Source organism: Garra rufa, chromosome 18 (genome assembly GCF_049309525.1).
Source record: "Garra rufa chromosome 18, GarRuf1.0, whole genome shotgun sequence".
In the NCBI taxonomy this organism is placed as follows: Eukaryota; Metazoa; Chordata; class Actinopteri; order Cypriniformes; family Cyprinidae; genus Garra; species Garra rufa.
In genome coordinates, this window is record NC_133378.1 from 21,889,123 (window position 1) to 21,905,853 (window position 16,731).

A 16,731-nucleotide genomic window follows, 5' to 3' on the forward strand; every position below is an offset into this window, starting at 1 on the left:
GAGGGAAAAGAAAACAGTGAGTGTCTTCATTGAGTATCTTTATCCACCCTATTTTTCTCATAAGAGCTGGATTTACCATTTGTAAATTTTATGGGTCTGACTTCCAGTCTCATCCACTTCCACCTATGTTCAGCTGTACAAAACAGTTCGTTTTGCAGCTTGAGACTGTAATTTGGTGTGTCTTCCCATATTATTTTTAATGTATCATCTTAATTATGAACACACTGGTTTGTAGTGCAAACAGCTTTACCATTTACTGCACTGTTCTTGTTTTCCTGAAGAGGCTAATGAACTGGAAGTCTCGCCCATAATCTTACTTCCGCGTTGAAGAATAAGATGGATAGCAGTATGTAAACTGAAATCCGTAGTACCTTGAGAAAATTTGTATTGAGAAACTAACAAGGTTTAAGAAATGCAGAACAGAAAGTAGATGATGCTTCTGATGCTTTATCATTTAATTCTCTGTCTCTTTATTGTCCTCCAAGATCCGCATCCGAGACCCCAACCAGGGCGGCAAGGATGTGACAGACGAGATATTATCAGGGGTGGGCGGAAGTCGGAACCCAACCCCGCCTGTGGGACGGCCCTCCTCCACTCCTACACCTCCACAGGTAAGATGGCAAATGGCAGAGACCAAATCATGCCCACATACAGATTTAGCTTGATATTGCTTCCTTTTTAAATTCTGAGCCTTGGGAATGAGCTCTGTAGACTTGAGCCAGTAAGCAACCATCCAGAACACCCTAGTAACTGCATAGCAACATGGTAAAATCCAGTCTGAACACCATAGCAACTGACTTTGTAGCCAGACTGCCAAAGTTTCCATTCCTTTATAATCAGGAGTTTATCTTCTTATCTAAAGCCACAGCTTATGTCCGTGGGTCAGCACCTTTACTTAAGAGTTTGATCTTTTACCCACAAGACACAAATTTTATACTATGCACTTTTAATGAGGAACTCTGAATAGTCTTGAAACTTTTTTTCCTTATAGAAAAGTCAATAAATGCTTATTTAAAAACTGTTAAAAAGTTTCAATCTTCACATTTTGTCATGCGTGTTGTAGTCCTGCCTCATGATTGTTTGTGTCATCCTGATCCCTGTGTGTTCCTTTTACAGTGACTCCTCATCTTCACACTCTACAATATCTCTTGTCCTCACTGTGCCTAATATAAAACAGGGTTTTCAAAGTAGGGTTCACAGACTGCAAAGGGGGGGGGGGGGGGGGGGGGGGGGGGGGGGGGTCTGTGTCAAAAGTGATAGAAAAATATTTTATGAAATGTATTTTAACAGGAAGAAAAAAGTAGTTCAATAAGGTATTTTAGATCTAAAATCTAAAAATGTGTGATTAATTTATTTTAAATTTATTCATTAGGTTTTTTTTATTATATAATAAAAAATAGTACTTTGATTCAGTAAGGACACATTAAATTAATCAAAAAACCTACCAAAAGCATTTACATTATTACAAAACAACTTCTGAAAAAAGATGTATCATGGTTTCCACTAAAATATTAAGCAGCACAGCTGTTTTCAACATTGATAGTAATCAGAAATTTTTCTTGAAATCCACTAATTAGAATGATTTCTGAAGGATCATGTGACACTGATGACTGAAGTAATGGGAAATATACATTTTAAATGTTAAAATAGAAATCTGTAGTAATAGTTTTTAATAGTATGGTTTTACTGTATGTTTTATCAAATAAATGCAGCCTTGGTGAGCATAAGAGAATATTTTCAAAAATATTTCAAAGAATCTTACCAACCCCAAACTTTTTAAATTTGTTAGTCATTTAATATATGTGACGTTGAACCCCAAAACCAGTCATAAGGTTTACTTTTTGAAATTGAAATCTGGTAAGCTCAATAAAAAAGCTTTCGATGTATGGTTTGTTCGGATAGGACAATATTTGGCTGAAATACAACTATTTAAAAAGCTGGATTCTGGATTCAATCGCTAAAGTTGTCTAAATGAAGTTCTTAGCAATGCATATTACTAATCAAAAATGTAATTTTTATATATTTATGGTAGGAAATTGACCAAATATCTTCATGAAAGATCTTTACTTAATATCCTAATGATTTTTGGCATAAAAGAAAATGTATAATGTATTGTTGGCTATTGCTTCAAAAATACCTGTGCTACTTATGATTGGTTTTGTGGTCCAGGGTCACATATGTTAAGAATAATTTTATTTGCGTTGTATCTTTATATTTTTTCTTATTATTATCACCTTTAGCTTATTCATTACTTTATTTGTAGCAATATTCTTTATGCAAAGTGCTACACAGTACACATAAATATAAATTAAATAATTCATAATGCTTCTCTTTTATTCAAACAGTGTGTGTATATGAAGTATATCAATTTAATGTATATGTCAATAGATTAAATTGATAGTTTGCAAATAAAATCCAGTCATTTCTTTTAAAGGATTAGTTCACTTCCAGAATAAAAATGTCTTGATAATTTGCTTACCCCAAGATGTTCATGCCTTTTTTTAAGCCAAAAAGTAATGAAGGTTTTTGAAGAAAACATTCCAGGATTTCTCTCCATATAGTGGACTTCAGTGGGGATCAACAGGTTGAAGGTCCAAATTGCAGTTTCAGTGTAGCTTCAAAGTGCTCCAGCTGAGGAATAAGGGTCTTATCTAACAAAATAATCAGTAATTTTCTAAAAAACAAAAACAAAAACAAATTTATATACTTAATGCTCGTCTTGCGCTAGCTCTGTGATCACATCTACGACTTCACACATTGCATTAATCATGTTGAAAAAAAAAAAGTCACACGTGGTTAGTTCTTCTTCTGTGTACTTTGGTTCAAAAAGGTAGGTAAATGCCCGACATCATTGTTGTACCTTTTTTTGTGAATGCTGTATGACTTTCTTTGCAAGTTCGCTTTGTAAACAACGGGGTTGATACTTCTATCTACGTCACATGTGCGTGATTATGTAATGCGTGAGGTCCGGCTAATGCAAGATGAGCAATAGTGGTTAAAGTATATCATTTTTTTATTTTTTGTAGAAAATAACCAATTGTTTCACTAGATAAGACCCTTATTCCTCGGCTAGGATTGCGTAGAGCCATTTGAAGCTGGATTGAAACTGCAATTTGGACCTTCAACCTGTTGATTCCCATTGAAGTCCACTATATGGAGAAAAATCCTGGAAGGTTTTCCTCAAAAACCTTGATTTCTTTTCGACTGAAGAAAGAAAGACATGAACATCTTGGATGACATGGGGGTGAGTAAATTAAAGTTAAGTTAACTAATCCTTTAACTAATCCTTTAAAACAATAATGAAATCTAAAATTTAAGTTGCAATATACACTACCGTTCAAAAGTTTGGGGTCAGTAATAGTCTTTAAAGAAGTCTCTTATGCTCATTAAGGCTGCATTTATTTGATTAAAAATACAGAAAAAAACAGTAATGTTGCAAAATGTTTTTACAATATAAAATAATGTGTTTTTTTTTTTTTACATTAAAATAGAATTGATTCCTGTGATGAAAAGCTGAATTTTTATCAGTCTTAAGTGTCACATGATCCTTCAGAAATCATTCTGATATGCTGATTTATTATTAGAATGATCAATGTTGGATAATATCAACAGTTGTGCTGCCAAATATTTTTTGGAACCTTCCGGTTTTTTTTTTTTTTTAGGATTCTGTCATGAATAACAAGTTTAAAAAGTGTTAGTGTGTTTATTCAAAATATCAATTTTTATAACAATGTAAATTATTTATTATTAACTTTTAATAAACTTTTAATTATTAACTTAATACATCCTTGGTGAATAAAAGTATTAATTTCTTTAAAAAATAAAAGAAAGAAAGAAAGAAACAGTAAAAATGTACTGACCCCAAACTTTTGAACGGTAGTGTACATTATAAATTCTTCTATGTACAAGAAAATATAAAGCTCTTATAAATTTAGGACAGGGATAATTTGTTTGAGATTTTGGCGTAAATGATTTAAACCCAACTAATCTAAGGCACTGTCCATGTAGATGGAGCACTATGTTTTGACACTTCCTCTGTCTTCTCTCCCTTAACGTTAACAGTGTTCGTCTCTCCTCTGCTCTCTTTTCCCCTTTTCCTCCCCATGTTTCGTTCATTTCTGCCCCTCTCCCTCTTCTCCATTCTTTTTGTTTTTCTGTTTTTCCTGCTCTGTCTGTGTGCTGCATATGTGCTTGTGCCTTGTGTCTCTCTGTTGCTAGTTTTTATGTCCACACCCTCATTATCCTCACATTTTCTACCTCAAATCCCAGCAGCTGAACAGCCAGGTAGCGGATCACGGGCACGTCGTGTATAACGTGGACAGCCCCCAGTCCCTTCCTGCAGCCATCGACTTGAAAACAGGTCAGGATTTGCAGCAATTGTGACCTTTTCACCAAAGGTTCAGAGCAGTGCTCCTCAACTGGTGGGTTCTGAGAGTTCTGAGAATCATAGACAGAAGGGAATAAACAATCCTAAATGCAAATAATCCACATTATTTTTGTCGTAAGAGCAGGCTCTGCCATTTGTAAATTTTGAGGGTCTGGCTTCCAGTCTCATAAAATGCAACTAACCAAATATATTCTAATCTATATATATATATATATATATAAGAAAATAAATCAGTTTTTAGGATGAGGAGAAAATACTTCCCGTATCTTTTGTTGTTGATGTCAAAGCATCTCTAAAGCGTCTTGTATCTCTAATGCATTTTTGCATCTATCAATTGGCAGACCTGCACAGGTTTGCATGTCATTTGCCCTTGTTTTTAAAACCATGAAGGTGTAGTTTTTGTATTTCATGTCCTGTGTAAAATCGGGGTCCTGACGCAAAACCAGTTGAGAACCACTAATCTGTTCTTCAAAAAGCATATACTGTTTACTGCACAAATAATAATATATAATATATAATATAGCCAACAGAATCACTGCAAATGCATATTCCATTATTTATTTATTCTTTCATTCAGGTATGTATTTATTAATATTGTATTATTTAAATAAATATAACATTATTTTATTATATAGTATTGTAATATATTTTGTTTTGTTATTTAAATAAATAATATAAAATATGTAACTTTTATTATATTATTATTTTTTAAAGAAATTAATACTTTGATTTAGTAAGGACACATTAAATTGATCGAAAGGCATTCACATCATTACAAAAACACTTTATTCATGAAAGGAAAAAAAAGATGTATTATGGTTTTCACAAAAATATTAAGCAGCCCAACTGTTTTTAACATGGATATTAATAAGAAATGATTCTTGAGCACCAAATTAGCATATTAGAATGATTTCTAAAGGGTCTATTTTAAAATGTTAAAATAGAAAACAGATATTTTAAATTGTAGCAAATACATTGCATATGACTTTATTAATTAATTAATTCATTCATTCATTCATGTACTTATTTATTTATATTTAATTATTCAAATAAATATGTATTAGTTCATTTAAATTTTGCTTTTATTTTACGTATTATTTTATTATATTATATTTTATTATTAATTTACAGAAAAGAGTTTAAAATACACTGTATATGCTATTTTATAATTAATCTATTTATTAATTTAATTTTGTTTTAGTATTTAATTTTTAACTATCACATTAAGTTTATGATCAGCACTTTCATTGTTTACAGCACTTTCATTATGTATACATTATTTATTAATTTATTTATTAATAAATGATTAATAATGATTAGCACTTTCATGATGTTGCTTGCTTTTATATTGCCAACAAAATCACTGCAAATATATTCTAGATGATATTTCTTAATTCAGTTTTTATATTTAATGTATATTTTACTATTTAATTTTTATACTTAGAAAAGCTTAACATTACCACTTTTATGTTGTTGCTTTCTTTTATATTGCCATATATATATATATATATATATATATATATATATATATATATACACACACACATATACTTTTAGGAAATCAAATGTATCACAAAAATGTATTCTGTATAATAAGAATTGTTGTCACCAAACCCATGAGCATGCTGTTAAATGAATTTCTATATTCTCAGGATTTCCTTTTATTCACAATGTTTATTTGTTTTTTTAAGGGATATTTCACCTAAAAATGAAAATTCTGTGATTAATTACTCACCCTCATGTTGTTCCAAACCCATGAGACCTTTGTTCGTCTTCGGAACACAAATTAAGATACTTTAATGAAATCCGAGAGCTTTCTGACCCTTCATAGACAGCAAGGGACCAGCAAGGTTTAAGGTCCAGAAAGGTACCAAGAACATCGACAAAATAGTTAATGTGACATCAGTGGTTCAACCGTAATTTTGTGAAGCTACAAGAATACTTTTTCAGAGTACATTCAGAGGAAAGCATGCGCATGCATCGTGGTACTCTCCAAAATGGTGACGCGGAGGAGAATAATTGGTGAATAAAGTTATTTTAGTTTTTTTGCACACAAAAATGTTCTCATAGCTTTATAAAATTATGGTTGAACCACTGATGGTTTCTTTTGATACCGTCGATGTATTTGATACCTTTCTGGACCTTTATGGAGGATCAGAAAGCTCTCAAATTTCATCAAAAGATCCGAAGATGAACAAAGGTCTAACGGGTTTGGAACGACATGAGAGTGAGAAATGAATGACAGAATTTTCATTTTTGGTTTAACTATCCCTTTAAGTACCCTACTCTGTCTGTTTATATAGTTCTAATGCATTTTACTTTATGGCTCTAGATGACAAGCCAAAACAAGAGTTTGCCTCGCAAAGGTCTGCATATCCTGGATTGCGACAGCCAGAGACTCCATTGGAGAGAAGAGATCCCAGCAGCCCAGTCCAAGCGCCCTCTCCCCCACAGAAAACAGAGCTTCCCCCCTCCGGCCCAGAAACAGCCTCAAGTGTAGCTACAGCCCCGACTCCTTCCGTACCTGCCTCAACAGTGGAGTCAGCTGACACCCCGAGCCCTTTAGCTGAGCCCGGCCCCACTAAAGCTATCACACCAGAACCTGAAAGCTCTGAGCCAGAGAAATCCTCCTCAGAGCAGCCCTCACCTCAGAGCCTGTCTACGTCCCCGGCCCAGCCTGAAAAGGCCATCAATGGGCTGACGGACACCAATGCTGCTCCTTCGAATGAAGACTTGGAATCCCAACCCAGGGAAGTCTCTCCGTTGCTGCCTACTTCCAGCGTGCCCCAGTCCCCCAGCTCGGAGCCCAGGCCCATCACACCGGCGCTGGAGGCCGAGTCTGCGGTGGGAAAGGCGGATAGTCCTTCGCCTCCTGCTGAAGACAGCACTGGATGTCCCATCGCCCCATCCCTCTCCCTCTCCACCTCTACTACTGCTGCTATCTCCACCACACCTGCTCCTCCTCCAGGCCTCACGCACCCAAGTCAGGTTTCCACAGGGTTAGCCAAGAGACCCTCTACAGGAGCAGAGCTCAAAGAAACAGGGAAGGAGACCGAGGCCTTGCCGGACAAGAGAGGCGAGCCCTTCTTGCAGTCCAGAAAAAGCTCAAGTCAAGGTGAGCAGTTGTAATATACACCTGAGATGAATTGCCATGTTTTGGGGGTTGGTCGAATAACACATTTTTCTTTGTACAGCTACATCTAGTGCACCAAAGACCTGGAAGAAGCCAAAAGAGGACATGCCTGTAGGGCAAGATCAGTGTCCAGACAAAGAGGTAAAATTATTTTGCATATGTGCTTTTTGGCTTAATATTAATGCATTGCCTCCTCTTATGTGACTTTCCCCCATTTATTCTCAATTATCCCCCACTAAACTCATTGCATGCTTTAGGGGGTCTGTTAAAACCAATGGGCTCAGGGGAGGTGAGAAAGACGTGGACTCTTGCTGTAACTTTACCTGCTGGTGACATTGTTAGACAGTTTTACTTTGGAAAAATGTGTGATTTATACATGTCTTAATGTTATATTTTGTAATATTGCTGTTGTTTTATTTTACTACTACCAATTTGTTTTCTCATCTATTTTGAGGAGACACTGTCTCCCTTCCCTTCTTAGAAGAAACACCCCATGGGCCATTCTACAGAATTATTCCAAAGTCATAGTTGGAAGTGTCTTGAAAATAATGTATTTTTCCAAAAAATAGTTTGAATGCAAATTGTATAACACTTAAGGTACACATTTTTAGTAATTGTGCAGTTAATTCTTAAATTGCGTTTTCAAGTTTTAGAATATTTATCCACTCCCAAAATTTGTCACTACCGAAACACAGTGATAATAGTTTAATTAGAAGGGTTATACTGACCTATTAAGTTTGTGTTTGTATCTAGATTGTAAATATATATTTCTTGCTATTTTATTAAAAAAGCATAAGTTAAAAAAAAAAGCTTTTAAAACCACAATGGAAAAAATACAAACATCATTTTCATAAGTTGAAATGTAGGGGTTATGGTTCAGGACAGCCACCTCTTAATTGACAGTACCCAATAAATTATACTTTTTTATATATACTAAGCTTACTAATATTTTAAATATTATTGAGGGTTTCAATAGATAATAGAATAAACATCTAAACATCTATTTTAAATGTGTTTTTTTGGTTGTGGGACAGCAGTTTGCACCAATTTTGTAGAGTGGCCCATATAGACACACACACACAAACCCAGACCAGCTTTTGTTTGTATGTGTCTCAACATGCCACTCATATGTGCAGCTTTGTAGTGTTTAAAAAATGTGAATGTGATTTGACAAATCCAGTTGCTTATATTGAAACTAGTTTATGTTTGGCTTAAAATGTGTGTGTGATTGGTAGGAGGACATGGATCAGCCCCCTATGGAACCTGCTGCAGAGAGCCCCAGTCCTCCTCCTGTGGAGGTGGAGAGGAGGCCGTCAGCAGGAGCTGTGCTTGAGGAGAACGGAGAACAGGAATTAGAGCCTCTGAGAAACGGGGCCGAACACGCCTCAGAAACCGAAAGCAGTGACAGCATCCACCTGCCTGCAGTCAAAGAGCCGCTGATCAAAGCAGTGCCACGTAAGGCCATGTCTCTACAACCTTCGCTAGTTTCCCGTGTGTGTATCTGCCAGGTTGTACCACTGAAAGCGTTTCTGCTTTTCTGCAGAGCCTGCAGAGAAGAATGGCAAGAAGCAGTACGACAGAGACTTCCTGTTGGGCTTCCAATTCATGCCTGCATGTGTGCAGAAACCAGAGGGGCTTCCTTCCATTTCTGATGTTGTTCTAGATAAGGTCAGCCCTACAATACACAGACAGTTCATTAAAAAGGTTAAAGGGATAGTTCGCACGAAAATAAAAAAAATTGTCATTAATTACTCACCCTCATGTCGCTTCAAATCACAAAAAACACAAATTAAGATATTTTTGATGAAATCTGAAAGTTTCTGACCCTGCATAGACAGCAATGCAGTAAGGACTTTGGTAAAATAGTCCATGTAACATCAGTGTCCAGCAGACGGCATTAGGTGTATTTGACTTAAAGCGGTGCTGAGCAGACCGATCAGTGAATGGGTACTTTGATGTCATACACCTTTAAGATCGATGACAGAACACATACTGGCTAAATGAATTCTGCTTAGAATACTATGAAATATTATTCTGTGTAAGAAGCCACATAATCTCACAGAAGGATTTATTTCAAACACTCAACTGATGTTATGAAGTGAGTTTGGAGCAAAAACATGTTATTAAATGTGGTATTTTCACATGCTTTCAGATGTAGCACCATTTACTACACAGCCGAAGTTCACTGAGAAGCCATGCAAACAGCTATAATTATCACAGAACGATTTCTTTCGATTTCATTATTGTTTTAGTCAGGGGAAAAAGCTTTGTTGACAAACATTTTTTGTCATAGATTTTGTTAATGGAATTAACACTACTTCCGCGTCGTGGCACTTTTGTGAATGTGCATTGAAGACAGACATGGAAGGAAAGAAATTGTTAAATAAAGTGTTTACTTTTGTTTTCTTTGCGCACAAAAAGTATTCTCGTAGCTTCATAACATTATGGTTGAATCACTGATGTCATTTAGACTGTTTTATCAATGTCCTTACTTCCTTTCTGGGCCTTGAATGTGGTAGTTGCGTTGCTGTTTATGCAGGGTCAGAAAGCTCTCAGATTTCATCAAAACTATCTTAATTTGTGTTCTGAAGATGGACGAAGGTCTTATGGGTTTGGAATGACATAACGAATAATTATTGATACAATTTTCATTTTTATGTGAACAAACCCACACACAATGGCTTCTCTACTTATACTATACTAAATGAACACAATTGTGACAGCCCTAGGTTGAACATATATATCATGGTTTTCAAAGTAACGTCTATTAAAGATAATAATTGAAAATTCCCATAGAAATTTCTCTTGCACCATAATTAATTTGCACCGCCCCATTAAATGGACTACTATGGGAATAAAGGGATATTGTAACCTGATTATGGCCTTCTGTTAAATCCTTGTAAAACTCATTACTGCTCTTGTACAGAGCGGTAAGTTGTTCTTTAAGAGAAGCCTAATGTGTTTCTGCCTCACTGAACAGATTAACCAAAATAAGCTGCCCATGCGGCCGGTAGACCCACGTGTGATTTCCAGAGGCCCGGACTTCACGCCAGCATTTGCGGATTTTGGCAGACAGATTCCAGGAGGCAGAGGCGCACCGGTTCGTCCCAACTAACACACAAACTTACTCTCACACTCATACAAAAAATATAGTACGCTCTTAAGAAAATGTACAAATAATTATTGTGTTCAAATCTACAGTTGAGGTCAAAAGTTTACATCTCCTTTCAGAATCTGCAAAATGTTCATTATTTTACCAAAATAAGAGGGATCATACAAAATGCATGTTATTTTTTATTTAGAAACTGCACTGAATAAGATATTTCACATAGAAGATGTTTACATATAGTCCACCAGAGAAAATAATAGTTGAATTTATAAAAATGACCTTGTTCAAAAGTTTACATCCCTTGATTTTTAATACTGTGTTGTTACCTGAATGATCCACAGCTGTGCTTTTTTTTTAGTGACAGTTGTTCATGAACTGCCTGCTGTTCTTCAAAAATTTGAAAACTCATTTGAATTTAAAGATCAGGGTAAATGTAACTTATTTTGTCTTCTGGGAAACATGTAACTATCTTCTATCTCAGTGAGCATATGAGTCCCTCAGTTGCCCACAGTGTAAAAAGATGGATCTCAAAATCATACAGTCATATTAGAAAGGGTTAAAATTCACAAAAATGCCGGAAAACCAAAGAATTTGTGGGACCTGAAGGATTTTTCTGAAGAACAGCAGGCAGTTAAAATGTTCAGGCACTCATGAACAACTATCACTAAACAAAAAATAAAAAACACAGCTGTGGATCATTCAGCTAAGAACACAGTATTAAGAATCAAGGGGATGTAAACTTTTGAACAGGGCCATTTTTATAAATTAAACTATTATTTTCTTATGTGGACTAGACGTAAAGTCTCTTACGTGAAATATCTTATTCAGGTCAGTACTAAATAAACAATAACAAGCATTTTGTATGATCCTTCTTATTTAAAGGGGGATGTAAACATTTGACCTAGACTGTACGTCCAATATTGTGTGTAAGCACACATACAAAAATCAGGGGAACAAGAGCCTAAACTAAATTAGGTCTAAACATTAATATTTAAAGCTGTTAGATACACAGAAATTAATATCAGCTGTTCATTTTCAAATTACTTTAACATCATGTTTTTCCTTGTCGCACATTCCTTTAGTTATCTCACACTACCATAAATATATAATACCATAACTACAATGTAATTTATGCACTCTATCTTAAATTTAATTTAATTCTAATACTTCACATACATATAAAAGCATTTTCAGTTTATATTACTTTACATACGCACGTAGAAATACCTATTATTCCTGCTTGTACTACATGATTATTTCTGTTCCCTCAGCTGCTGAATGTTAGCATGCGCCGACCACCCGGACGCAAGATCATCACAAACGTGACGGTGAATGATGAGGTGCAGCTCAAGACAACAGAGAACGCCTGGAAACCTGGCCTGAAGCGGGAAAGTGCCGTTGAAGATCCAGACGCCCAGAAAACTCAGGTCTTCCTGCACTTTCACGCCATCCAGAACTAAATACACATTTCCGATGGCCCTATTTTGCAGTACAGAGAAAGCTTGCTGTGGTATCCAGATGTTCAGCTATGATTAAATAATTTATTACATCATTACTTTCTCTAATATGGAGGGGAAATGGAGCTTGTTGCCTTGGAGGACATTCAGCAATATGTTCATTGATATTTTTACAGGATCTTTTCCGAAAAGTGCGTAGTATTCTCAACAAATTGACGCCACAGATGTTCAACCAGCTGATGAAGCAGGTGACTGACCTCACCATCGACACAGAGGAGCGGCTCAAGGGTGTCATAGACCTGGTTTTTGAAAAAGCCATTGATGAACCCAGCTTCTCTGTGGCCTATGGCAATATGTGCAGCTGTCTGGCCACGGTGAGTCAGATTTTCCACTAAAACTGGGGTCTGTTCACAATGATCAATGATATACAAGTTTAGTAGATCACTGATTAATTATTTAAATGTTTATTTGTAGGGATGTAACGATATTATCAATATCTTGGTATCACAATAGCAAAACTGTCTCGATATTATCAGGGTCACATGACGATACGATAGAGGGGCAAGTGTAGATTTTTAAAATATTCTAACATAAAAATTCTTTAAAGATGTGTTTTGGGCCATTATGCTTTGGCATAGTATCTGTCAAACGAACTAAAACCGAAAGCACATTGTTTAGGTGATTAGCTCGTGATCCAGTGTTTTCCGCACCTCAGAACGGCTCAGTTCACAGTGAATGCAGTGAACTCATTTAACGCATGTTTATGAGTTTAGCACAAGTTTGGGAACACAATGGCCACCAGATACGCTTTATTTTCGGTGCGGATGATTACAGCTTTTCACTAGATTTGTAGTAAGACGCGTTTTTGTAAGCCTGTTTTTACTGAAGCTGTCAAAATAAAAGCTCTACTGCCATTTCCGTCAGAATAAAAGCTTAAAAGTGCCGTATGAATTGCTGACAGCTACCGGTTTAAATGGGTAACATTACTACATTTAAAATGCAAAACATCTCTTTCAAGTGTAGAAATTAGGAAAGAAGTATTGTAATTTCCCTGCTGTAGTGTAAAGCAAAAAGAATATACCTATGAAATATTCATTTTCATTTATTGTACAGTGCAATTGTTTTACAATATATGGCTGTTACTGTCATATGAATAACAATAATATAAAATTGTTATTATATTCTAATTTGTTTGGCTTCTAAAACACCAGTGTGAATGTAATTTTGATGCAGTATGCCACAAATAAAAAGAGGGTTGAGTCCTCTTTAAAGTTCAGGTAAAAGTCAATTTACTGACTTTTTTCTGACTTAAGTTTTCTTAGTTAAGAACATGGGTTGGAGCTCTTAATTTTGAACTCTCAAAATGCATTAGATAGTATAATTTAACTTTAAAATGTACAAAATGTTCTTTTTTTTCCAAGTCTTCATTTGTCTTTTTTACAATATCGCAATATCGTATTGTGATATTGTCGAATTGTGGAATTTTTATATTGTTACATCCCTATTTATTTGTGATTTCGGGAACAAATGGAGATTGCAAACTGAGTGTGTTTAGTTTGGTAAGTGCATATCTAAATAAATGATGTGTTTGTAGTTAAAAGTGCCCATGACGGATAAACCCAACAACACTGTGAATTTCCGGAAGCTGCTTCTGAATCGCTGTCAGAAAGAGTTTGAGAAGGACAAGGTGGATGACGATGCCTTCGAGAAGAAACACAGGGAGCTGGAGGCAGCTACCTCAGTAAGTGACACTAAAACTGTTCATAAATGGATCAAAGGCTATTTAAATTGCCTAGATGCTGTATATTATATAAATAACACTGCTATGAGAAGGTTCAGGTTTCTTATAATTATTTAAACATTTATAAGTATTATAAGTTCAAACACAAATAAGGATATTTTGATGAAATCCAAGAGCTTTCTTGACCCTCCATAGATAGCAACGCAACTGACACGTTTAAGGCCCAGAAAGGTAGTAAGGACATTGATAAAATAGTTCATGTGACATCATTGCTTCAACCTTAATTTTATGACACTACAAGAATACTTTTTGTGTGCAAACAAAAGCTCTCAGATTTTATCAAAGATACCTTAATTTGTGTTCTGAAGATGAACAAAGGTCTTACAGGTTTGGAACGACATGAGGGTGAGTAACAGAAATGACAGAATTTTAATTTGGGTGAACTAACCCTTTAAAGTTACTATAATGACTTCTGAAAATAATCTTTACTTGTAGTCTGGATGCTTCTATTTTTCACAAGCAATAAGTGCAGACAGTGATCATTTCTGACTGCTCTTCCTCTCTCTCATTCTCACTCTCAGGCTACCGAGCGGGAGATGCTGCAGGAGGAACTAGAAGAGGCAAAAGATAAGGCCCGCAGACGCTCCATTGGCAACATAAAGTTCATCGGCGAGCTCTTCAAGCTGCGAATGCTGACAGAGGCCATCATGCACGACTGCGTGGTGAAGTTGCTGAAAAACCACGATGAAGAGTCACTGGAGTGCCTGTGCCGGCTGCTCACAACTATTGGCAAGGATTTGGACTTTGAGAAAGCTAAGGTCAGCAGTTTATCCTAATCGGGAGGATGTTCTCTTTAATGGGCATTAAGAACAACTGTCCTTCTAAATCTGTTAATTGCCACTGCATCCCATGAAAATGCATAGAGACTGTTTCTTATTTCAATGCAGATATACACAGAAATCAATGTGTTGGCCACTTTTTGCTCTGCAGTGGTGGAGTTCTGCAAGAACTAGTATTCTTTGGCCTATGTCATCTGCTATTTGGAAATGCATCCCGAATGAGTAATTTTAATGTGCTCTGCTTCCAAAACTCACTTCAGATTTAGCTGAGACTGTGAGGGTTGTGCCTAATGCACTTGAATGGATAGTTCATCCAAAAAAATGTGGATTATGTCATTATTTACTCATCCTTGTTTCATTCGTTGAACTTTTTTTTTACTTTAACTAAACAAATGCCAATTCATGTGAGCAAAAATTAATCCACTATATAGTATATGTGGGTCTGTTGATGTTTTCAAGTTCTTTTTTTAAAGTTTGGGAATCTCACAGACGGTTCTTCTTATTCCTTTTTTAGCCACGAATGGATCAGTACTTTAACCAGATGGAGAAGATAGTAAAGGAGAGAAAAACTTCATCACGCATTCGGTTCATGCTGCAGGATGTTATTGACCTGCGATTGGTAAGTTCTGTGTTTTTGGTTTGTTTTGAAACAGTGATTAAAGAAACCTTTTCAGTAACTGTGTGCTCCAAAAAAGCAATATTTGGTTTGAAATTCAAAAAATAAAGACAGAGGTACAAGATTGTGTCTATTAAGATCTATTTGCATGAGGGAATGAATTAACTACTTCTCAAAAAGCTTAAACTCAAACAAATTAGCTGCACTCTGTGAGCTACTGGCGCCTGTTGCGATTTTTACCGCGAAACGGAAAATAAAATGCTGATACGATGCCACATTGCGCGGCTTTTGGTTGTAATTTTCAGTCGAAGGGCAACAAGAGAAGCAATGTAAGTCTTCACTGCTTTCCTAGCAATAAGAAGAGGAGAAAAGAATGGGAAGATGCCTGTGGATTAATAAAACTTCCTAAAGACCAGCGTCTTTGTTGTGTTCACATTAGCCCTGATGCCTTTGAGGCTTTTTGTATAGCACAGCTACTGAAAGAGCTTATAAATGGCAGAGACAAGAAACGCTAGATGCCATCCTGGCAGGATATGAACATGCCGATGCTTGTCATGACGCCGCAGCCACTGATGGAGTTTCTCAGTGTGGATTTTATTATATATCCAGTGGTGTTTAGACTCCTTGTGGGGAGAAACTGATGGTACAGTATTTGGTTTAAACCTGCGCTTATATTCATTGCGACCTGTAAGCTCTTTCAGTAGCTGTGGTCATTGTATCAGTATATATTTTCCGAGTTGTGTTGCGGTAAAAACAGCAACAGGTAGCGCCAGTAGCTAACCGAGTGCAACCATTTCAAGTCATTGAAATAATGGCCCCCCCATAGTCCAAAATAATATTATGTATACAACGATGTGGAGTGGCTGAGTTTGAACCCTATTGAACTTCGGATTGTGTAATAATGTTTTATATATATATATATATAAATATATATATATATATATATATAATTTTTTATTTTATTTTATTTTTTCATTTCAGCACAATTGGGTGTCTCGGAGAGCTGACCTTGGCCCTAAGACCATCGAGCAGATCCATAAAGAGGCAAAGTTGGAAGAGCAGGAGGAACAGAGGAAGGTCCACCAGCAACTGCTGTCCAAGGACAACAAGAGGAGACCAGGTCAGAAAGAGACTTCTGCAATAGGCTAATCCTCTTTACAGCTTACTCAGTCCTGTGGGCCTCCTTTCCTTTTTTTCACTCTCTGATGAAGCAGCTGTACTCTGTTCCAACCGTTTTTTTTCTGTTCATGTTGCAGTGGTGCAGAGAGAGGAGACCTGGAGCACTGTGCCTATGACTAAGAACAGCAGAACAATAGACCCCGCTAAGATTCCCAAGATCTCAAAGGTAAAGTCCAGATGGCAAACTAAAAACACATTTTCTTTCTAGTCAGGTCTAAAAATGGCTAGTATAACTGAGTTTTAGTAACAGATTATATAGCTGCCATTCCG

The 16,731-nt window shown here is 36.1% G+C and overlaps 1 protein-coding gene across 1 annotated transcript in view; it reads left to right on the forward strand.

The window, feature by feature from the left end:
• eif4g3b (eukaryotic translation initiation factor 4 gamma, 3b) overlaps positions 1-16,731 on the forward strand; it is a 45,343-nt gene that overhangs the window by 9,253 nt on the left and 19,359 nt on the right. Inside the window, exons 2-15 of the mRNA XM_073822678.1 lie at positions 486-611; positions 4,270-4,360; positions 6,720-7,502; positions 7,582-7,661; positions 8,756-8,975; positions 9,064-9,188; positions 10,501-10,620; positions 11,901-12,056; positions 12,263-12,460; positions 13,681-13,827; positions 14,409-14,645; positions 15,181-15,285; positions 16,264-16,402; positions 16,539-16,627. Coding sequence (XP_073678779.1) covers positions 486-611; positions 4,270-4,360; positions 6,720-7,502; positions 7,582-7,661; positions 8,756-8,975; positions 9,064-9,188; positions 10,501-10,620; positions 11,901-12,056; positions 12,263-12,460; positions 13,681-13,827; positions 14,409-14,645; positions 15,181-15,285; positions 16,264-16,402; positions 16,539-16,627 — 2,616 coding nt within the window. The remainder of the gene's footprint in view (positions 1-485; positions 612-4,269; positions 4,361-6,719; positions 7,503-7,581; positions 7,662-8,755; positions 8,976-9,063; positions 9,189-10,500; positions 10,621-11,900; positions 12,057-12,262; positions 12,461-13,680; positions 13,828-14,408; positions 14,646-15,180; positions 15,286-16,263; positions 16,403-16,538; positions 16,628-16,731) is intronic.